The sequence below is a fragment of the Chaetura pelagica genome, unplaced genomic scaffold, assembly GCF_000747805.2.
Source record: "Chaetura pelagica isolate M959 unplaced genomic scaffold, ChaPel_1.0 scaffold85, whole genome shotgun sequence".
NCBI lineage: Eukaryota > Metazoa > Chordata > Aves > Apodiformes > Apodidae > Chaetura > Chaetura pelagica.
Window position 1 is genome coordinate 307,556 of NW_009953505.1, and position 17,516 is coordinate 325,071.

The 17,516-nt window shown below is 36.2% G+C and overlaps 1 protein-coding gene across 1 annotated transcript in view; it reads left to right on the forward strand.

Moving 5' to 3' along the window:
* ARHGAP42 (Rho GTPase activating protein 42) overlaps nt 1-17,516 on the forward strand; it is a 116,589-nt gene that overhangs the window by 61,441 nt on the left and 37,632 nt on the right. Inside the window, exons 5-8 of the mRNA XM_009999413.1 lie at nt 5,206-5,307; nt 8,370-8,480; nt 14,603-14,707; nt 17,046-17,175. Coding sequence (XP_009997715.1) covers nt 5,206-5,307; nt 8,370-8,480; nt 14,603-14,707; nt 17,046-17,175 — 448 coding nt within the window. The remainder of the gene's footprint in view (nt 1-5,205; nt 5,308-8,369; nt 8,481-14,602; nt 14,708-17,045; nt 17,176-17,516) is intronic.

The following is a 17,516-nucleotide window of genomic DNA, read 5'->3' on the forward strand; positions in this document are numbered from 1 at the left end:
AGCCATCACCATGAGAATTCTGGGCAAAACCGCAAGCAAAATAAAATGGAAGGTAAAATTATTTGTTTTCTCCTCAGAAGTTTTGAGTCATGAGATTTCACATTTTCCAGCAAATCCATAGGATCTGAGCTCAAATAATTCTTTCTAACACTAAGTTTAGTTTGTTTTCTAGTCTACAGTTCTACTTTTCTTTGTTTTACTACCTAGTAAGAGATGATCCCCAAAATTTATAACTGCAAACAAAATTCCAATAACTGTAGAAATACGTTTTGAATTTTTGTTTGGAATGTAATGAAAAAGATTGCTTTGAAAAATATATTTGAAGTTTAAATTTTCAGCAGTGAAACATCTCTAGTGTGTCATTATATTGACATTTTTTGCAGTTGTTGTCAGAGAGAAAGAAAAGGGAGGTGGCTTTATTGATCTCAGCACTGAGTTCACAGTTGCCTTCAGTTTCTTCCACTGACAAATGTGTCTGACTTGATTCATATTCAAGTAGAACTGTTGCATTTTTGTGCCAGTTCTACAGTTTCTACATCTCAGCTTGAGTTGGTGAGAAAAATATGTGCTAATTTTGGGTGGGGGAAAAAATAAATCATCACAGCCATGTTTCACAATGTTCACTTGTTTCCTAATCAAGAAAAGGATTCTCATTGAATTTTTTCTCCAAATAGTTTCTTTGTAATGTTTTCTATTTTAATTTCCTTTCTTGATCCTTTTAAAATCACTTCTTACAAAACATGTTTATTTTATGGTTGCACAAGAATATTGTTATTGAAGATGAATCTGAGCTAAATGCACAGTTTTTGGTTTTAAAGATTAATGTGTTAAAGTTTAAATATGAATTAGACAAGCAAAGAGTAGAAATACTTAATTTAGGGCCTGATGTAAGAGCCTTTGCTATTCTTCCCGTTTCTTTCCCTTTTTTCTAGTTGCAATTGCTTTTGATGCTACACTTATCTATTAGTATATCTTAGCTAAGTCTTACATGGAATTTAAAACTTCTAGGAATCATGAGTGTGATTTCTTGCATGGATATGATTAGTTACAGCATGGAACTAAAATCTTTATTAACAAGAAAAAAAATTGTCTGACTCAATTGAGTCACCTTTTTAGTAATTGATACCTGATTTTTCATGACCATAGATTTCAGTAAAACAAGAGGGGAAGAAGAACATCTTTTGAGTTAAACTTGTAACTGGCATGTGGTGTCTAGAGCAAAATTGATTTGAAAATATAATTTTCTCCTTTTGGCTATTGTCTAATCAGTTTTGAAATAAAACTGTAGAAGAAAGCTAACCAGAGAGAGAAAACAAACAGGAATTAAAACATAATCCAGTATTACATGACTCTGTCAAGAGAGTACTGAAAGTTATTAAGACTCCATTACATGCTGGAAGCTGAACATTTGGTTAAGGGCTTTCCTAATGGTGTTGATAGAAATTTGAGGCATTTAAAATTGTAAATATTTTTTAACTAACTAAGGCTTAGTGACCTGACACACCTGGGAATGGTTAAGCAAGGATAGAGGGACATTTGCAGTGCTTATAGTCTGCAGAACTTGATCTATACAGAAGGCACGGATGACTTGCACATCAGTGTAAAATATGTCAAGGATTAGTATTCTGTGATTTGTCTTTTTCTGTGTTTAGATTTTTTTATCACACCATCTTAATTACCTCACATGGCTTTTTATATGTTCTAGCTGGTATTTTGACACAAGTAATTGATGCACTTCCAAGGCAAAGAGAAAGGGTGAGGAATACTTGCAGGAAGGATGTGTGAGGAGGAAAGGTAGCTGGAGGCTGAAGGGAACAGGAGACAGGGCAGAGATCAGGCCTAATGGCCACATGCCTTATGCTTTGTGTCATGACTGGTGCTGTCTCTTCTGGTAGCAGTACAAAGTGAGCTTTCTTATCCAGCCACATATCTTTTCTCCTTGGGATTTGATCCAATGTGGAATCTAGAGGCAGAAGCAATCCTCTGTCTTCTGAGCTTTTAGGACATAGTTTCGCATGGAAACTTATCTTTGTAAACCTCCTGGCTTGTGGAAAAGCAGGATTCTCAGTCTGATGGGCACAGACGGCTGGAACCAGGGTTCACATGATTAATTTGGGCAGCAGCTGTGGATGAGAGAGTGTTTTAAAGGTTGCAAAAGAAAAGTCTAAAGCTGGAATAAGATAAGTCTGTGACTCCACTTAGGATGAGCTTGTGTGCTGTGAGTCACCAGCTGAGTGTGCGAGGTGAGAGCTCTCTTGGCATAAACTGAAGTGTTTCTTCTCTTCCCAAAAATGAATCACCTGCATCTGAGTGTATCTTTCTGTTAGTTTTAAGGAGTAAACAATTTTCAGAGGCCTCAGCACATTCAAATACGTGCTTTTTAGTGGCATAACAGAGTGTGTTTCACACAAAGGGATCTCACTCACCTGTTGGGACCAGTATTTTTTAGGCTTTTCCCAGAAACATGTCTGGAAGTGCCAGAAACACTGTCCTGCTGACACTGAAGCTTTATTCCCAGAAGTATCACCAAGTAAAGGCAGTAATGCAGTCAAAACTTTCAAGTGATCTTTATTTTCAGTCTACTTCTGTTCATTCTTACTTTGTCCACTTCCACAGAGATCTCTGTGAAGTCTCACATGAGATACAAGATGCCTTGCAACCACCATGAGTTAATTTGATTTATTTTTTTTTTCTTGTTCTTGGGGGAGTTATATCTGTTTAGATGTGATCAGTTACTTTTTGTGTTTTCCTTTTTACATAAAAACAGGATAGATAATGTGACATGTAATTGAGGGGTTTTGTTGTAGATGTTAGCACAAAATGTAAGTGGCTGGGTTTGGTACAGTGGGAGCCACATTAGATGTGTGAATGGATATTTCTTGGCATTTATGTGTATTTCATGTGCTGTATGAGAAGCTATTTCAGATGTGCAAGTCCCGTTTTCACACCTTTCACTTTGACTCTCATCAAGCAGTTTAGACTTCAGTCTGATTGGCTAAGGCTGTGGCAGGTTACATTCTGAAGTAGGTGGTCTCCTGGACTGAGTATCCACCACAGAACCAGCAGCTTGAGACCAGAGGTCTTCAATATTGCAGTCAGACAGGCTCCTATCCCAACTTTCAGTAACATGGAAAAGGAATTCTCTATGAATTTTTCATTGTATCAGTTGAGTTTGCCCTTGACTTAGGGATTTCCTCAGGATGGTGCCACCTGTGTCACTTTGTTTTTAAAATAATACAGTTAATTTTTTTAGTTCAGCACCTTAACATCATTGTCTCAGAAGATAAGACAGCGTGCAACTAACTGCAACTTTTCTTGAAAATATACATATCTGTGATCAACTGAACTGAATTTCTGTTTCTCACTAAAGGAAATGTTGAGATACACAGGTTGCACTTGCTTGATCATGAAGATCTGGCACTGGAGTATTCCCCAATAAAACTGGCTGTGGAACCAACCTGTGATTTCAATCCCACAAAAGTTGATTTACTGGCTAATTTGTCATTTGCCAAGTCCTGCCTTTTGTCTTTTAAGAATGTGTTTGAACAGATTGTGGAAGATAATTCACATAGCTTTTCCCTTGCTAGACAAAATACAAGCTTTTTTTTTTTCCCTTTTCCTTTTTTTTTTTCCCCCTCATATCTGCAATTAAATATAGAAGGCATTGGAAATTTTTCTATATTGTTAATATTTTGTTGGGTCAAGTGTCTTCTTTTCCCTTTGATGTCTTTTGAAGATATTTCTATTATGAGGCAATGAGAACATTAAATGGTGCATATTTTTCACATTAAATATATTTGAACAGTCTGCAGAATAGAAAGTATATTATGTGTTTTATAATCTAGTATAATTACCATTGTGAACTTTAGTGACTGGAACTTATCAGTAAGCGGGTTGTTGTTACAGCTGGTTGATACATTTTCATTTATGGCATGAACTTCTTCCTTCTATTTCTTACTTCTCTGGCTAACCTGACTTCCCCATGGTATGACAAAGAATAACAGGGTGGTGCTACAATGCAGGCTAGTTATTAGTTTTGTATATAAAAAATTCTATGGAGAAAGGGGTCAGGAAAAGAATTGCTACATTCTGAAGATGACCTGATGTTACCACATTATGTCTAGTGATTAGTTTTTCCACAACTAATAGCTTTTGCACATGTGCAGGTAGGATTGGCTGTCTTGAGTTTTGTTTTCTCTAAATATTCAACTTGTTATTTATTCATTAGAAAGAATCATCAGAACTTACTTAAGCTTGTAAAAGTCACTGGCAGGGAGTTGCTCTTAATTAGAGGATGTATAATTTATTATAAATCTATTTTTATCATTAATAATACTCTGATGGGATATTTATTTCAATCCCTTCTCCCATTTCCTGAGATTTGACACTTCTTGAAAGATGGAAAAGCTTCTGAGGAAGCTGTCTTTTTCTTAAATTTCAGAATAGCTGATATAAAAAAATTAAAATGTAAATTCTAAATGAGGTTACAGATAATTTTTTTTTTCTTAGTTTACCTATAGCAGAACCTTTCTTTTGTATTACCATGTACTAAAGTAGTCTTACAGTAGAAAAGTGAGGTTTGTCTGCACATGATGGGAAAAAGTTAAAAGGAGTGGGAAAGGAAAAAGAGTAACTCTTAAATGAGAAGCTTAAATATTCAGACACATCAAAACATTATTTGAAACAGACTTTTGGACCAATTTCCTTTTGCAACCATGTATGTACTTTTCCATCATCCTCATATTTTAAGTCTGGGTGGAAAATAACCATGTTAGTCTTAAATGCAAAAGATAGGCCTATATTATCAAATTCATAACACTCACTCTTCCACAGTTACTTTGCTCAGCAAAGGCAGTGCGACAGGTAGGTACATTTAAAAAAACTTGAGGAAGATTATTTTGCATTAAATATCTGCTTATCAAGATACCACCTACATAAAACAACATGTATATTGATTATGGGAAAATATGAGTCTGTTGGGTAGGTTTATTATTAATGGGAAAATTCCTGCTTAATGCTGCATTTAATAATTTAATCAGTCATCCTACTATCTTCAGGCCCAGTTCAGAATTAAACCCTAAAAACATCAGAACCAGTCAAAATGGCTTTATAACCAGGTGTATTTTGGTACCTATTCTTTCTTTTAATTTAAGTTAGCTGTGATATTTAGTCAAATACTTTAATTAGCAATGTTATGTTTTTCAGGATGGGAAGAAGAAGTTTGATAAGGAAAGTGAGAAATATTATTCCATCCTAGAGAAGCACTTAAATTTATCAGCAAAGAAGAAAGAATCTCATTTGCAAGATGTAAGTACTAAACACACTCTTAACCAGAATCACATTAACATAGAGATAATTATAATGGTTCTCTTTGAGACATGCTTATTTTATGAATGTGAAATTGTGATGATTACTTATAGTCACACTTCTTGTGAATATTAATTCTTGAGTAGGATTAATATGACCCTAATGGGAGTTAAATATTTTAGTGAGGCAATGTTCTACATGCCCAACTTTGTGTACTTAAGGTACAGTTAAAGTTCATTGGTTGCAATAACAGAATTGTTACTACAGTAAAGGTATTTTTATAAGATATATATGGAATATTTGACAGTCAATTATTTAGGTGTTTTTTTTACTGTTTGATTTATTAACTTTCACATAAATTTCAATTTGGGAGATTGAACTGGGATAATTTGATATTTTATTCCTTTTTTCCTCTTTTTCATCTTATTCTGAGATTGCAGCATCATGCCCTGAAATTGTATCCACAGCTTAAATTTTGAAGACTGGCTAATTCTCTGTGAAGAAAACAAACTCCTAAAAAAACCAAACCAAACCAAAAAAAAACCAAACCAAACAAACAAACAAAAAAACCCACCAAAACACAACCCATGATGACACCTAGGTTAACAGGAGGGTTCTAAGGCTTTTCAGTATCCTGGTAGAAATAATTATGATGTGTCTTTGAGGAAAATTACAGTAAAACCAATTTGATATCAATGACAAGTATCCTGTGTATTGATGAAGAAGCAGTTCTGTAATAGGCTAAGCACCAGCTGAGAAAAAAATATTTCTTACTAGAATGTGGAAGAGGGAATTAAGCACCTATTTACTCTAGAATAGAAATAAAGTAAATAGAATAAAATATTTTATTCTTGAGACATGAGAATAATTACAGTCTAGAAACAGCAACTGAAGTGAAAAGTAAGAACTGTGAATCTAATGAACTGTGATAGAATAACAATGGATTTGGCTCAAGTATATAAACTAATGGAAAACCAGAATAATGTTTTCCACTGTGTCCTTAAGTGGCATCTCTGGATTTTAAAATCTGGAGACAGACGCTGAGGTTGTTTGCTTTTCTGGATGCCCCACTGGAAAGCATCTAAGGCTGTCATTTCTGTCTCTCCCAATTTCATGCACCTATAGGTCTGTTGAACCAGCAACACAGACCCACCATAAGTAGAAGGTGCAATAGCAAATTAGTGTCAAAAATGTCAAGCAGGGAGACTTTTGGCCTGCATGGCCTCCATAAATGAAAGGAAGCCAAGCACCAATTCCTGTCCCGAAATCTAAGTGATAGCTGTTGATTTACAGAACCCATCTATATTCAGGATGCCTCTTGGTTGTCCTAAGTATCATTACAACTACAATCTGCTTAAATGCTGTTCAGAATAGAGATTGATTTAATTAGATGTTTAAATACATTTTCTGAGCCTGCAAGAGCTAATTTCTAAAACTAGATTCTATTATTTGCTTACAATTAAATGTGAGAGCTGAGGTCTGTCTCAGGTGCTTATTGACTGGTTCTGTTCAGCTATGTAGCACTACATTTGCAAATGTATTTTTGTGAAATAAGACTATTAACACAGACTATCAGAGAACAGTAGCGGAACACACTGCATGAACGGCCTCATGACAGAGATAATTCTGTGGTAAAGCACTTGACTATTAGAATTGTGAGTGCTTGATTTTTGCTTTATAATGCTAGTGTTTGTACCTAATTTCCTAATTATTTTTTTTATAGGCATGGGAAGGAAATGCTAGTACTGAGTCACTTGAAACATATTGTCAAAGCCACAGCTTTGAAGTAGTGCTAGAGCGCTGTGCTAGGGAAGTGGATCGATATTGTTAAGAGCCCAGACACCCAAATCGTGATAGTAGCATGTCCGTAACTAAAGAAGGGATCAAATGATATATGGTGCTATCGAAGACCACGTCCTGCCTGACTTTTTGCAGTTGTACTGCTGAAAGTACTAAACCTCTTTTCTCATGTTTTTTCTGCTTTAATATTTGTTATGGAAGACAACATCTAGCTTTTCCACTTTTCCCGTGTTTGTTATTTTTAAGGCCAGAATTGAATGAGAGAGCATACAAAAGTATCCTGCTACATTTTAACTGGCATACATAAAAAACAGCTGAACTGGTTTTACTCATACTGCCAATACTTGATAAAATTTCTTTTTGACCTAAGACCAAAATGTAACTAATGCAGCCCAAAACGGATTTGCTTGAGAAAATCATTTTTTATGCAGAATTAAAATCGAATCTGCATCTCTTCTGTAGGCATTATCTATATGCTACACTGCTTCTCTATTAGGTCCCTCTCCATGGCTTGTTTAAATTGTGATTAAAAGCCTGCTACTCTTTATCAGCTGATAAGAATTAATTATTTAGTTTAGGCAGAAGACTTTGTTTTGGTACCGAGTCTTCCTGTCGGGTGGTATTATTCAGGCACTTCTGACAATTACTGCCTTGTAGTTCTTGAATTTGAAAATTAAAGCGTGAAAAATAGTTGATGTATGAGGTTAAGGAGTTAAGTATGTTTATATTCCAAGAGCACGTGACTCATACTATGAAATATTAAGTTGTAAGATGTCATTTTAAAGACAGTCTACTTAAGAAGAAAATACCTTTATTGGGAAGGTATTTGAAGCAGAGAAAAATATATAATTCAGTGCATGTGATACTCTAACATTTCAATAGAACTTTTAAACTTTTGTCTCTCTTTAATTCATATCTTACTCTATTTCTTTTTCTAAATTTTGAATATACCAGGGACAGTGTTCCTGCTGCCACATTTCTTTGTTTCTTTCCAGGCTCTCCTAAAACATAGAATATTACAGTGCAAAAATAAGAGGAAATTAAAAAGGCGTGGGGAAAAGACATGAGGTTAAAATGTGTAATGTTAGCTTCTTAAACTTACATTTAGTTATTTTATGTAGGTATTCTTATTTTCAGGAAGAAAACTGAACCCCATGAAACTCGTAATGTAGTCTTATGAAAGGTCTGTTTGTTAATGACAAAATCTGTTTTTAAACCATGAGAGTAAATTAATGTTGTCATTATTTCCTGTTGTCTTTTAGGCAGATACACAAATCGACAGAGAACATCAAAACTTTTATGAAGCATCATTAGAGTATGTCTTTAAAATTCAAGAAGTACAAGAGAAAAAGAAATTTGAATTTGTTGAACCTGTGAGTTTGGTGGTTTATTTTCTCTCGAATGCATTTAAAGATGAAAATTGAATTTAAAATATCTGGTTTTTGCTCCTTTTTTAAAACTGTGATCACAAGTTGTTTGTACACCAGCAGACATTAAGATCTTGGCTTGGGCATTTCCATGTTTATTAAATGTTTATGTAAGAGTCTCATATCTACTGTGAAGTGAAATGTCTGATGAATTTGCATAATGAACACACATAACATTTCAATGAGAAAATACAATTTTCTCTCTTTGCAACACATAATGTGTTGGCTGAAATGTTGATATTTTTTGAGTTTTTTTATTTAAATGTTCCATGGAGGCAGTGTACATATAGGGTTTTCTGAGTTAAATGTAAAGTGAAAAATTCAGTTTTTCTGTAGGATTGGTAAGCTTATTTTTTTGGTCTATGGACTCATTTGTCTTTAGTTTACTTTACAAATTAAAGAAAGCTTATGTCGTCATGCTATAAAAGGGGAAGATAATGTGTTTCAAAGTCCACATTTAGATCTGGGACTTTCTCCTGGGCTGTTTCTGCCCCCCACCCCTAACTGTGTTCTGTGTCAGTTAATAACAAAGCTGCTTCAGTGTGATGTGCTAGCATATTTCTGTGGCATACTAGTGATATTACTACTGCTCATCTCATACAAGACTGGCATGCTGATTACCTTATTTAGATAGTACCTCTAGCCCCTGACAGAGAACTTGCAATGTCATCTGTCCCTTTCCATTAAGCATACTGAGCATAGCAGAGCAGCAGTTATGAAAGAGGAACATGACAGGTATAACTCTTTTCTCTCTCTCCACACCATCTTCCAGCTTCCTTATAACTAACTGAAGCAGCACTCTTGACTGTGAAACAGGTTGAATTACATCTCTTAACACCCAGTGTCACCAGGAAGAGCTTCTCAGGATGCCTGCTTTCCATAAGATGAGAACGTATTGTATAGACAATGTTTGACATTGATGCAAACTAATGAAGCTGAATTCAGCAAGCAGTACTTACAGAAGTCCTATCTTCATGGCACACAGCTGCCAAGTCTTAGAGACTAAAACTTTGCTCGTATTCCTCAATAAGAACATTTTTCTACCTGTCACAGATTAATCCTGAGCGTCTCTCTCTGTCTGCTTCAAAACTCTTACTTCCTGCAAAAAGCGAGTAATCTTGACCTAGCGTTGACCCTTGTAGAGTAGCCTTTATGCTACTTTAAAGTAACAGAAACTTTCTGTATTGAGAAGATTGTACATTGGGAAACATTATTATGCAATTGCATGTAGTTAAAATAGGGCGTCTTTCATCCAATGTGATAGACAAAGAAGAAAAATTAATTGGGTTTTAGGTGGACATGCTGAGCTTTATCCTTTTGACCAGGAGCTGTCTCCACGCTATGTCAGCCATCACAGCAGCAGCTCTGACTTACAAAAAGTGAAGGAGCAATTTAGCAGTGCATCAGTGCTAATACTGAGCCAGCAAGCAGGGGAGGTTACTGATAAAGGCAGTCTTGTGGACCTGGATATTTTTGTCACCAGGTGTACACATCCAGTAGGTAAAATTTAGTTTTGAGTGGATCGGTTGCTGTCCTGTGTCAGAGAAGATAGTCCAAACCAATGCAAGTTTCTGAGGATGTTGTAATTGTTAGAATACAAACTCCTTCCTAGAGCTCCACTTTTTCCCTCAGCAATACCAGGACTTCCTTGTACTATAGGAATGCGGGCACAGAGCTCATAAGCAATAAAATATCTGAAATGTGAGGGTGGTCCATTAAATGTCACGAAAGCCCAGAAGTGTTTATTTAAAGAAAAAAACAAAACAAAACTTAAAACACCGATCAACAAACCCTGCCTGTAATTACATGCAGTTCCGTGAGACTTCACTGTGGACCTTTAACTCAATTTCCTCTTCCTAGGATTTTCTACATTATTAGCTGCATTCACTTTAATCTGATGGATAAGTACCTTCTGGTGCTATCTGCTTATAAATAAAATGAAACCAAGGAGACAGAGACTTCTGGCTGATGTGCTACAGGCCAAAGGTTAAATTCCTCCCCTATCCGAAACCTAAGTACAATCTTCTTCCTGTGAGAATGCAATGACCAGGCAGTCTTGAGGTCACCGTCTCTACATAAAAATAAATAAAGTCTCAAGAAGTAGTTGGATTTTGTTTCAGGTTCTGTGTTGAAATCCTCGTGGTGCTGGGGTAGTGAGCAGCATTGTATTACCAAGTTCAGACTTCGGTTTTTGTTGAGGTGACTGATTAGATGCTTATATTGAGATAACTATAAATCACTTGTTGAAATGAAAAATTGTACAGGCATTGTACATGATGTTTTGTGAAACAAATCACCTTTTTACATGTAAAGACCACCTCAAAATACACTTAAAAAATCTTTTTTGAAAGAAGAGATGTTTTCTTTATTATTTAATAAAAATCTCTTTACATTTATGAGCCTGCTTATAGCAGCAGTGCCACTTGTAACACCAGTCACAAGAAAACCCCACTGTGAGCATAAGCCTAGGGCAAAAGTCCTTGGCTTTTAGATCTCCACGTGATCCTATGTCTGTACATGTCCTGATGCAAGTGGTTATGAAGATGCTGTAACAGCCTAAGCCCATTGGGTAAAGGGGGTTTTCTGATCCATGTTCTTCCACCACTAGTGACACATACGCAGAATCAAATACCATCCTTAGTGTCAGTTGTTTAAACACAGAATTTGCATAAGCTGGTCTAACACTTGCATAAAATAAGCATATTTTTACTTTTTTTCTAACTGCTCGGAGAGTATTTCACCAAGATAACTTCAAGGCCAGATCCTCTGCAATGCACAACTACCAGAATACCTGACAGAATTACCTTTAGCTAAAAGGCATTCTCATTTTCCTCAGGTTTTTTTTTGCTTTCCGATAAATTCAGCTTTGCTGCCATCTTGTGTTGAATATTTTCCTCCTCACCATGTCTCTGTATTCATTTGGTATGGTGTAAAGTTGTTTTCTTTAAGCATTGAAGCTGACATTTTAACAGTTTATACTACCTTTGCCAGAAATGCCCTTTAAACTGGTCTTTAAACTTCAGGCCTAAGCTGACCTACTGAATCTTTTTCCCACTAATTCCTTTATTGTAATTTTGTTGTCCTCTAAAATTATGCCCTTGCTGCACTTCTACCTTGTGCTTATATTCCTCCTGCAGTGCTTCTTTACCTGAAAGGGGTGGTTTTAGCAGCAGGTTACTTACAGTTCAAGTTAATTCATGTACTTTTGACTGAAAAACAGTCAGTGGAAGCTCAGGAGTAGTTATGATGCTCTATCTGAAGGAGCTGTCGTTTGGGACATGGATGAGTAACTGTTTCTTCTCTGTGGGAAGGGGCTTTGCACATCTAGAGCCAGAACAAAGCCTTGGTTATAATTTACTCTTTTACACTTTATTAATAAAAAAGGAAAACTAGTGTTCTTGCTTTTCTTCTATGTAATTCTTTCTAGATCCCTATGTTTACATTATAAACCCTAAAATTATAGAACCCTTTCCATCTGTTTACATAATTGGAGATTTTAAGATAAATTGTTGTATTTGGACCTTCTTCAGAACCACTTGAATAACCCGGAAGACTTCCAGAGCTGGGTCCTTAGCTGAGATAATGATTTCAACTGCACAGATGATCATTTAAAGCTGAGAAAAATTACACAGGCAGTGGAGCCCTTCACTTGACTCTTTTGCCTTCATTGTTTGCTTGATTGTGGGACAAAGTTCAGGACTTGTCTCCTTATAGAGGTCCACAAACAGTGGCTTTTATGCCTAAGTATCTTCTCAGTTCTTCAGGTTCCATGACTGAGTGGGCAGGCATGGGCTTTCACCACCTTTGCCTGAGACCAGGGTTTCATATGATTCTGCAGTACCAGTAAAAACCAAGGGGCAAGTCCTTCTCCCTTCCATGCTTTCATGCTTCTGTTTCTGTCAGCACTAATGGTCTGTTGACCTCAAACCACTTTAACTTACTAATGCAGCAAAACAGCAGGCTTCCCAAGGCAGAGTTCACTGAAGGGCTCAGTGATGGCCATGCTTCGTTTGATGCAGCCCAGGACCCAGTTGACTTTCTGGGCTGCAGGCACACTTTGCTGGCTCATGTTGAGCTTCTGATCAACCAACACCCCTATATCCTTCTCCTTAGGGCTGTTCACAAACCATTCTCTGCCCAACCTGTAATTGTACTTGGAATTGCCCTTATCCAGGTGCAGGATCTTCCACTTGACCTTGTTGAATTTCATGTGGTTTACTCGAGCTCACCTCTCAAGGCTGCCAGGGTCCCTTGGGCTGGGCTCATCCCTTCCCTCCAACATACCACACCTCACAGTTTAGTGTCATTGTCAAACTTGCTAAGGGTGCACTCAATCTCATTGTCCCTGTCACTGACAAAGAGGTCAGTGCACCCTGAGGTGCACCACTTGTCACTGATTTCCACTTGGACATCAAGCCATTAACCACAATTGTCATGCAGGTAAGTGTTAAAGCTGTGAGCTACTAGGTGCAAGTCATCATGTTAGCTCCTCTGCCCAGAGAGATATGTCCTTGATCTCTCATCTCAAGCTGTGGAATTTTGCACACTAAATGGTGTGGAATGTCTTTCGATGCTGGAATGGATGGGGCTCTCAAGTTGCAAAATACTATTTTAGCTATTCTCCTGAAATACATGTGTTACCTTAGTACAGCTGTCTCCTAGTGAGCAATAGGAAAGAGGGAGGCATAACAATTTAACTACATTTCTTCAGGCAGAGATGAGTATAAATTTAAAGAAAATATAAACATAGTAAAAGGTATATTTTTAAGCTGTTCCACTTACAGTAATCTATGCTACTAGTGACACAAAGAAAAGTGCATTTAATATGAATAATGGCATTTTTGTTGCCTGAGTCTAGGCTACTTCAGTAGTCGATGGAGAGAGATAAATGTTTCAATTGGATCTTTCATTCCATTCTGAAAGGGAAGTCTGAAAATGGAAAAAAGAATTACTCACTTGAATACCAGTGGTTTTTTACTAAGTTGGGCAGCCTGGACAGCCAGCTATGTAGCCTAGATTATTAGCTTTTCAATGACTGTAATATACTAAGATAAATCTGTCTGTTTTTACAGCTTTTTTTACTATACATCCAAGTTAATATATCTCTTTTCTTTTCTTGTTTGTGTGTAAGCAAAATTATATATACAAAGAAAACAGTCCATAATGAAAAATTAAATACTTGTTATTTAATAGCAGATGAGAAGAGTTACGGCAATGTCAAAACATTTTTTAAAATTTGGAACAGAGAAAGTTTGAAGGCTTTAAAAACTAATAAGTGGTAGGAATGCATTCATTGGACAGCTAAAATAAATGTTCAGAAAATTTAATTTCACTTTTTACTGCTTAAACATCATTTTAAAGCAACCTTTAAAAATAATTTTCAACTGGATACATACAGACTTCAACTGCTCTGTTGGAGTCAATCGCAGACATACCAAATAGAGTTTGCATTTTGTTCAGAGCAGGAAGGAATAGTCTGGATTTCTTGTATTGTGTTGAGCTGTCCAAAACATACTTTGAGGAGTTTCATTTGTGGAAAATAGGTCATAGCCCAAGCAATTAATATGCAGAAAGTAAAAAAAAAATATTTAAGAAAAAGCTCTTGAGCTCTGAAAGTATGAACCTGGAAAATGTACCCCATCAAGGGCTCCAGCTGAACGAAAGTACTATTACGTGAATGAAATTATTACAGAAATTACTGTTTCATGATGCAAAAGCCTGTTTCAAACCTCTTTCTCTTAAGGTATGGCTATGGATTCCTTGCTTAGCAAAGTTTTGTTATTGCATATAAGGAAAGCGGAAAGTGTTCCAGTAGCTAAGATGCAGAATGTTTTTTGCTTATGTTTTGCCACATTTTTCTGCTGAAAGTCATAGAAAATTAGCTGTCCTTAGCTTTTGCTTTTTAATATTCACCTCAATAGAAAAAGTGTGCAATAGTTACTAAGAACTATTTTTCACTATCACAGGCGATACCTACTCTTATAACTTAGTGTATGTTCTATTCATTTTACATAGCGTTAACAGCACATGTTAAAAATACATAATGCTTCTCAATTTTACCTTTTCAGCTCTTGGCCTTTCTTCAAGGATTATTTACATTTTACCATGAAGGATATGAACTGGCTCAGGAGTTCGCACCATACAAGCAGCAGCTGCAGTTCAATTTGCAGAATGTAAGGATGATTTGTATTTACACCAGTTTGTTCTCTAATTTAATTTCAGGATATTAAAGTAGACTTGTAGCACTTTATTTGAGCTCTAAATCTTGCAATGTTTTAGTAAGCTGAAATAAAAATTAATATATGAATAAACAAAAGTTATTTTTGGTAAGTTAATGTAATGAAGATACCTGTCAACAAATAACTTTGGAAAAATTAATTTTCAGATAGTCAAATTGTGATTTCCAGGTCAAAATGTTGGGAATGAGAACCAGAAAAGCAGCACAGCAGCCAAGTTTCAGTTAGAGAACACAATAGTCCAGATAGATTTAAACATGTGCACTGGACCCTTGTCCCTTCAAATTATAAATTTGCTACTTTTGATTTGCTACTAAGATTCTCTCGAATAAAAGCACAAGAGGTCAGTGTTGTTGCACAGCACACTTTCTGTGAAAGGGTGAAAAATGTACTTAAGTCCAGAGTTTTATTTACATCAGTATAACAAGCTCCAAGAGGAAGATGAACCTACAGCACTGACCAAAACTGACAGTTTGAGTCAGAAGATGTTAGTATTTTCTTTGCTCATATCTTCAGAAACAGAATTATTTAAGGATTTTTTTCAATTTCAGTGTCAATTAAGAAATAGTTAAACTTAATCTCTTCTTAAATATCATAGAAGTAGAACGAGAAGTTGTAAATAGACTGCAGAGGTAGAGAGCAATATAATATTAGGCAGAAGGCACAAGGTACTATGATATTTTTATTCTATTTGTACATGAGATAAATTTATATATGAAGATGTAGTGAGATACAGTACATCATTCACTACTGTGCAAAGGAAGTTTAAATTTTGGCTGCAGACCTAGATTCATAGCTTCCTTTTGCCAGCTGGGCTGTCTACCAACTTGTCACTCAGCATCACCCAAACTCAGACTGAAGTGAAATAATTTCTGTGGGGAAAAACAAATTAAGGACAGTGTTCAGGGAAAATTGTGTTCAGCCTGTCTGTTAGTTGTCAAAAGTACTCCTCTCCATTGCATTGTGTGTTAAGTCTGGAAGAGCAGTTGATCTGAACTGCTGTTTCTGTTCTTAAAATTGTCCTACAAGTTAGAGCAGGAGCAGTAATAGCTGTGGGAGTAGCAGAGTAGTGGCAGATCAACAGCTCTTAGCAGGTCATCATGTCCTTAACCTAACCTTATCCAACCTAACCTAATCTAACCATGACCTATTGTCACTTTCACTGTTTCAGCTGGTATTTGGTCATTGGTATACTTTGTATTTTCATTTGGCTTTGTTTTCTAGAATTTGATTGAAAACTCTGACTGCTTAAAAGTAGTAATTAAAAACTAGATCAAACTAGATAGAGATAAGCTCTCAAAATGTGGACATTTCTCCTTTCAATGGCATGTCCCTCTGGAAGGTATCAATACAATCTCTGTTAAATGTGGTCTGAACTGACACTGCATCCTAAGGATATAATCTGAAAATTTCACACAAGAATTTTACCTCCCTCTCTAATAGTAATTTTTGTCTTCAAAAATAAGGTTTAACATGTATATTATGGTACTACTGTGCAACTCCATGAATTGCCCACAAAAAGGGAAAAGTATGTACCAGTTTATAAAGTCTGAAAGTATCTTTCTGACTAGTCAGGATTAGACTCCATAAGATGACTTTGCAAAAAATATTACAATAATCTTCTTTTCTATTACCTGTAGGAACAAAGTGTTCAACATCTGGTATATTAGTAGCAACCTATCAAACCACTGGCTCCTCAAAATAATTCTCTTCTACTATACTGTGTTAGGTGTGTGAAGGGAAACCCTGTCCTCACTGTATTCTGTAGGAGAAAATGTCTATGCATATATATATTAATAAATATTAATAACCTACCTGTGTACCTAGTTGTTTGCTTGGCCAGATGCCTGGTTATACACATGATATTTAGGACAGACACACTCCTTTCGTGTTTTTGGCACAGTTCTGCCGTTTCTGAAATGTTTCTTAACTAGCCTATTTATGTTATACTTAACTGTGGTGTTTGCATAGTCCTATCAAAAATGTTCATGACATTAACCCAAACTCATGTTTTCAAGTGGTTCAGTGGGACTTAATAATTGAGATTTGGGGCTCTGCTATCAGCAGCTTCTCATTGTCTGCTTAGGTTACTCCTAGGCTTCAGGAGTAATGAGGAGTATTATTCTTTATTGCTTTTCTTTATTTATGTCTCTGGCATATGTTTCCTTTGGTCTCTGATACAGTCTGCCTGGCATAATTAGTTCTTAGTTCTTAATTTTTTTAGTACTTGTATGAGATAATGTGGGTTTTGTTTGTTTCTTTTTCTGGTTGTTAGACCCGGAATAACTTTGAAAGCACTAGGCAGGAAGTGGAGAGACTCATGCAAAGAATGAAATCAGCCAACCAGGATTACAGACCACCAAGTCAATGGACAATGGAAGGCTATCTCTATGTGCAGGAGAAAAGTAAGTAAAACAGATGGACCATTTAATTTTATTTGAAAGACACAACAGCAAAGTTGAGAAAATGGTTTAGTTAGCAGGACAACACAGCAGCTCAGTGTTTGAATATCTACAAACTTCTGCTATGGTTTTCCAAATGATTGAGAGGTTCAAAAGAAAAATAAGTGTTTTAACTTTTCACCAAGCACTCAGAGTAGCTACAATCAGATGGAAGAGTGATCAAAACACTTGTAAGCAACTTAACTCCTGACCTCCGGGTCCTTGTTTGTATGTGCCTGCTATTGGCCACCCTTTTGGCTGGCTGGCAGCAAGCTCTGCCCTGGCTGGCTTCCCTACAGTTTGCT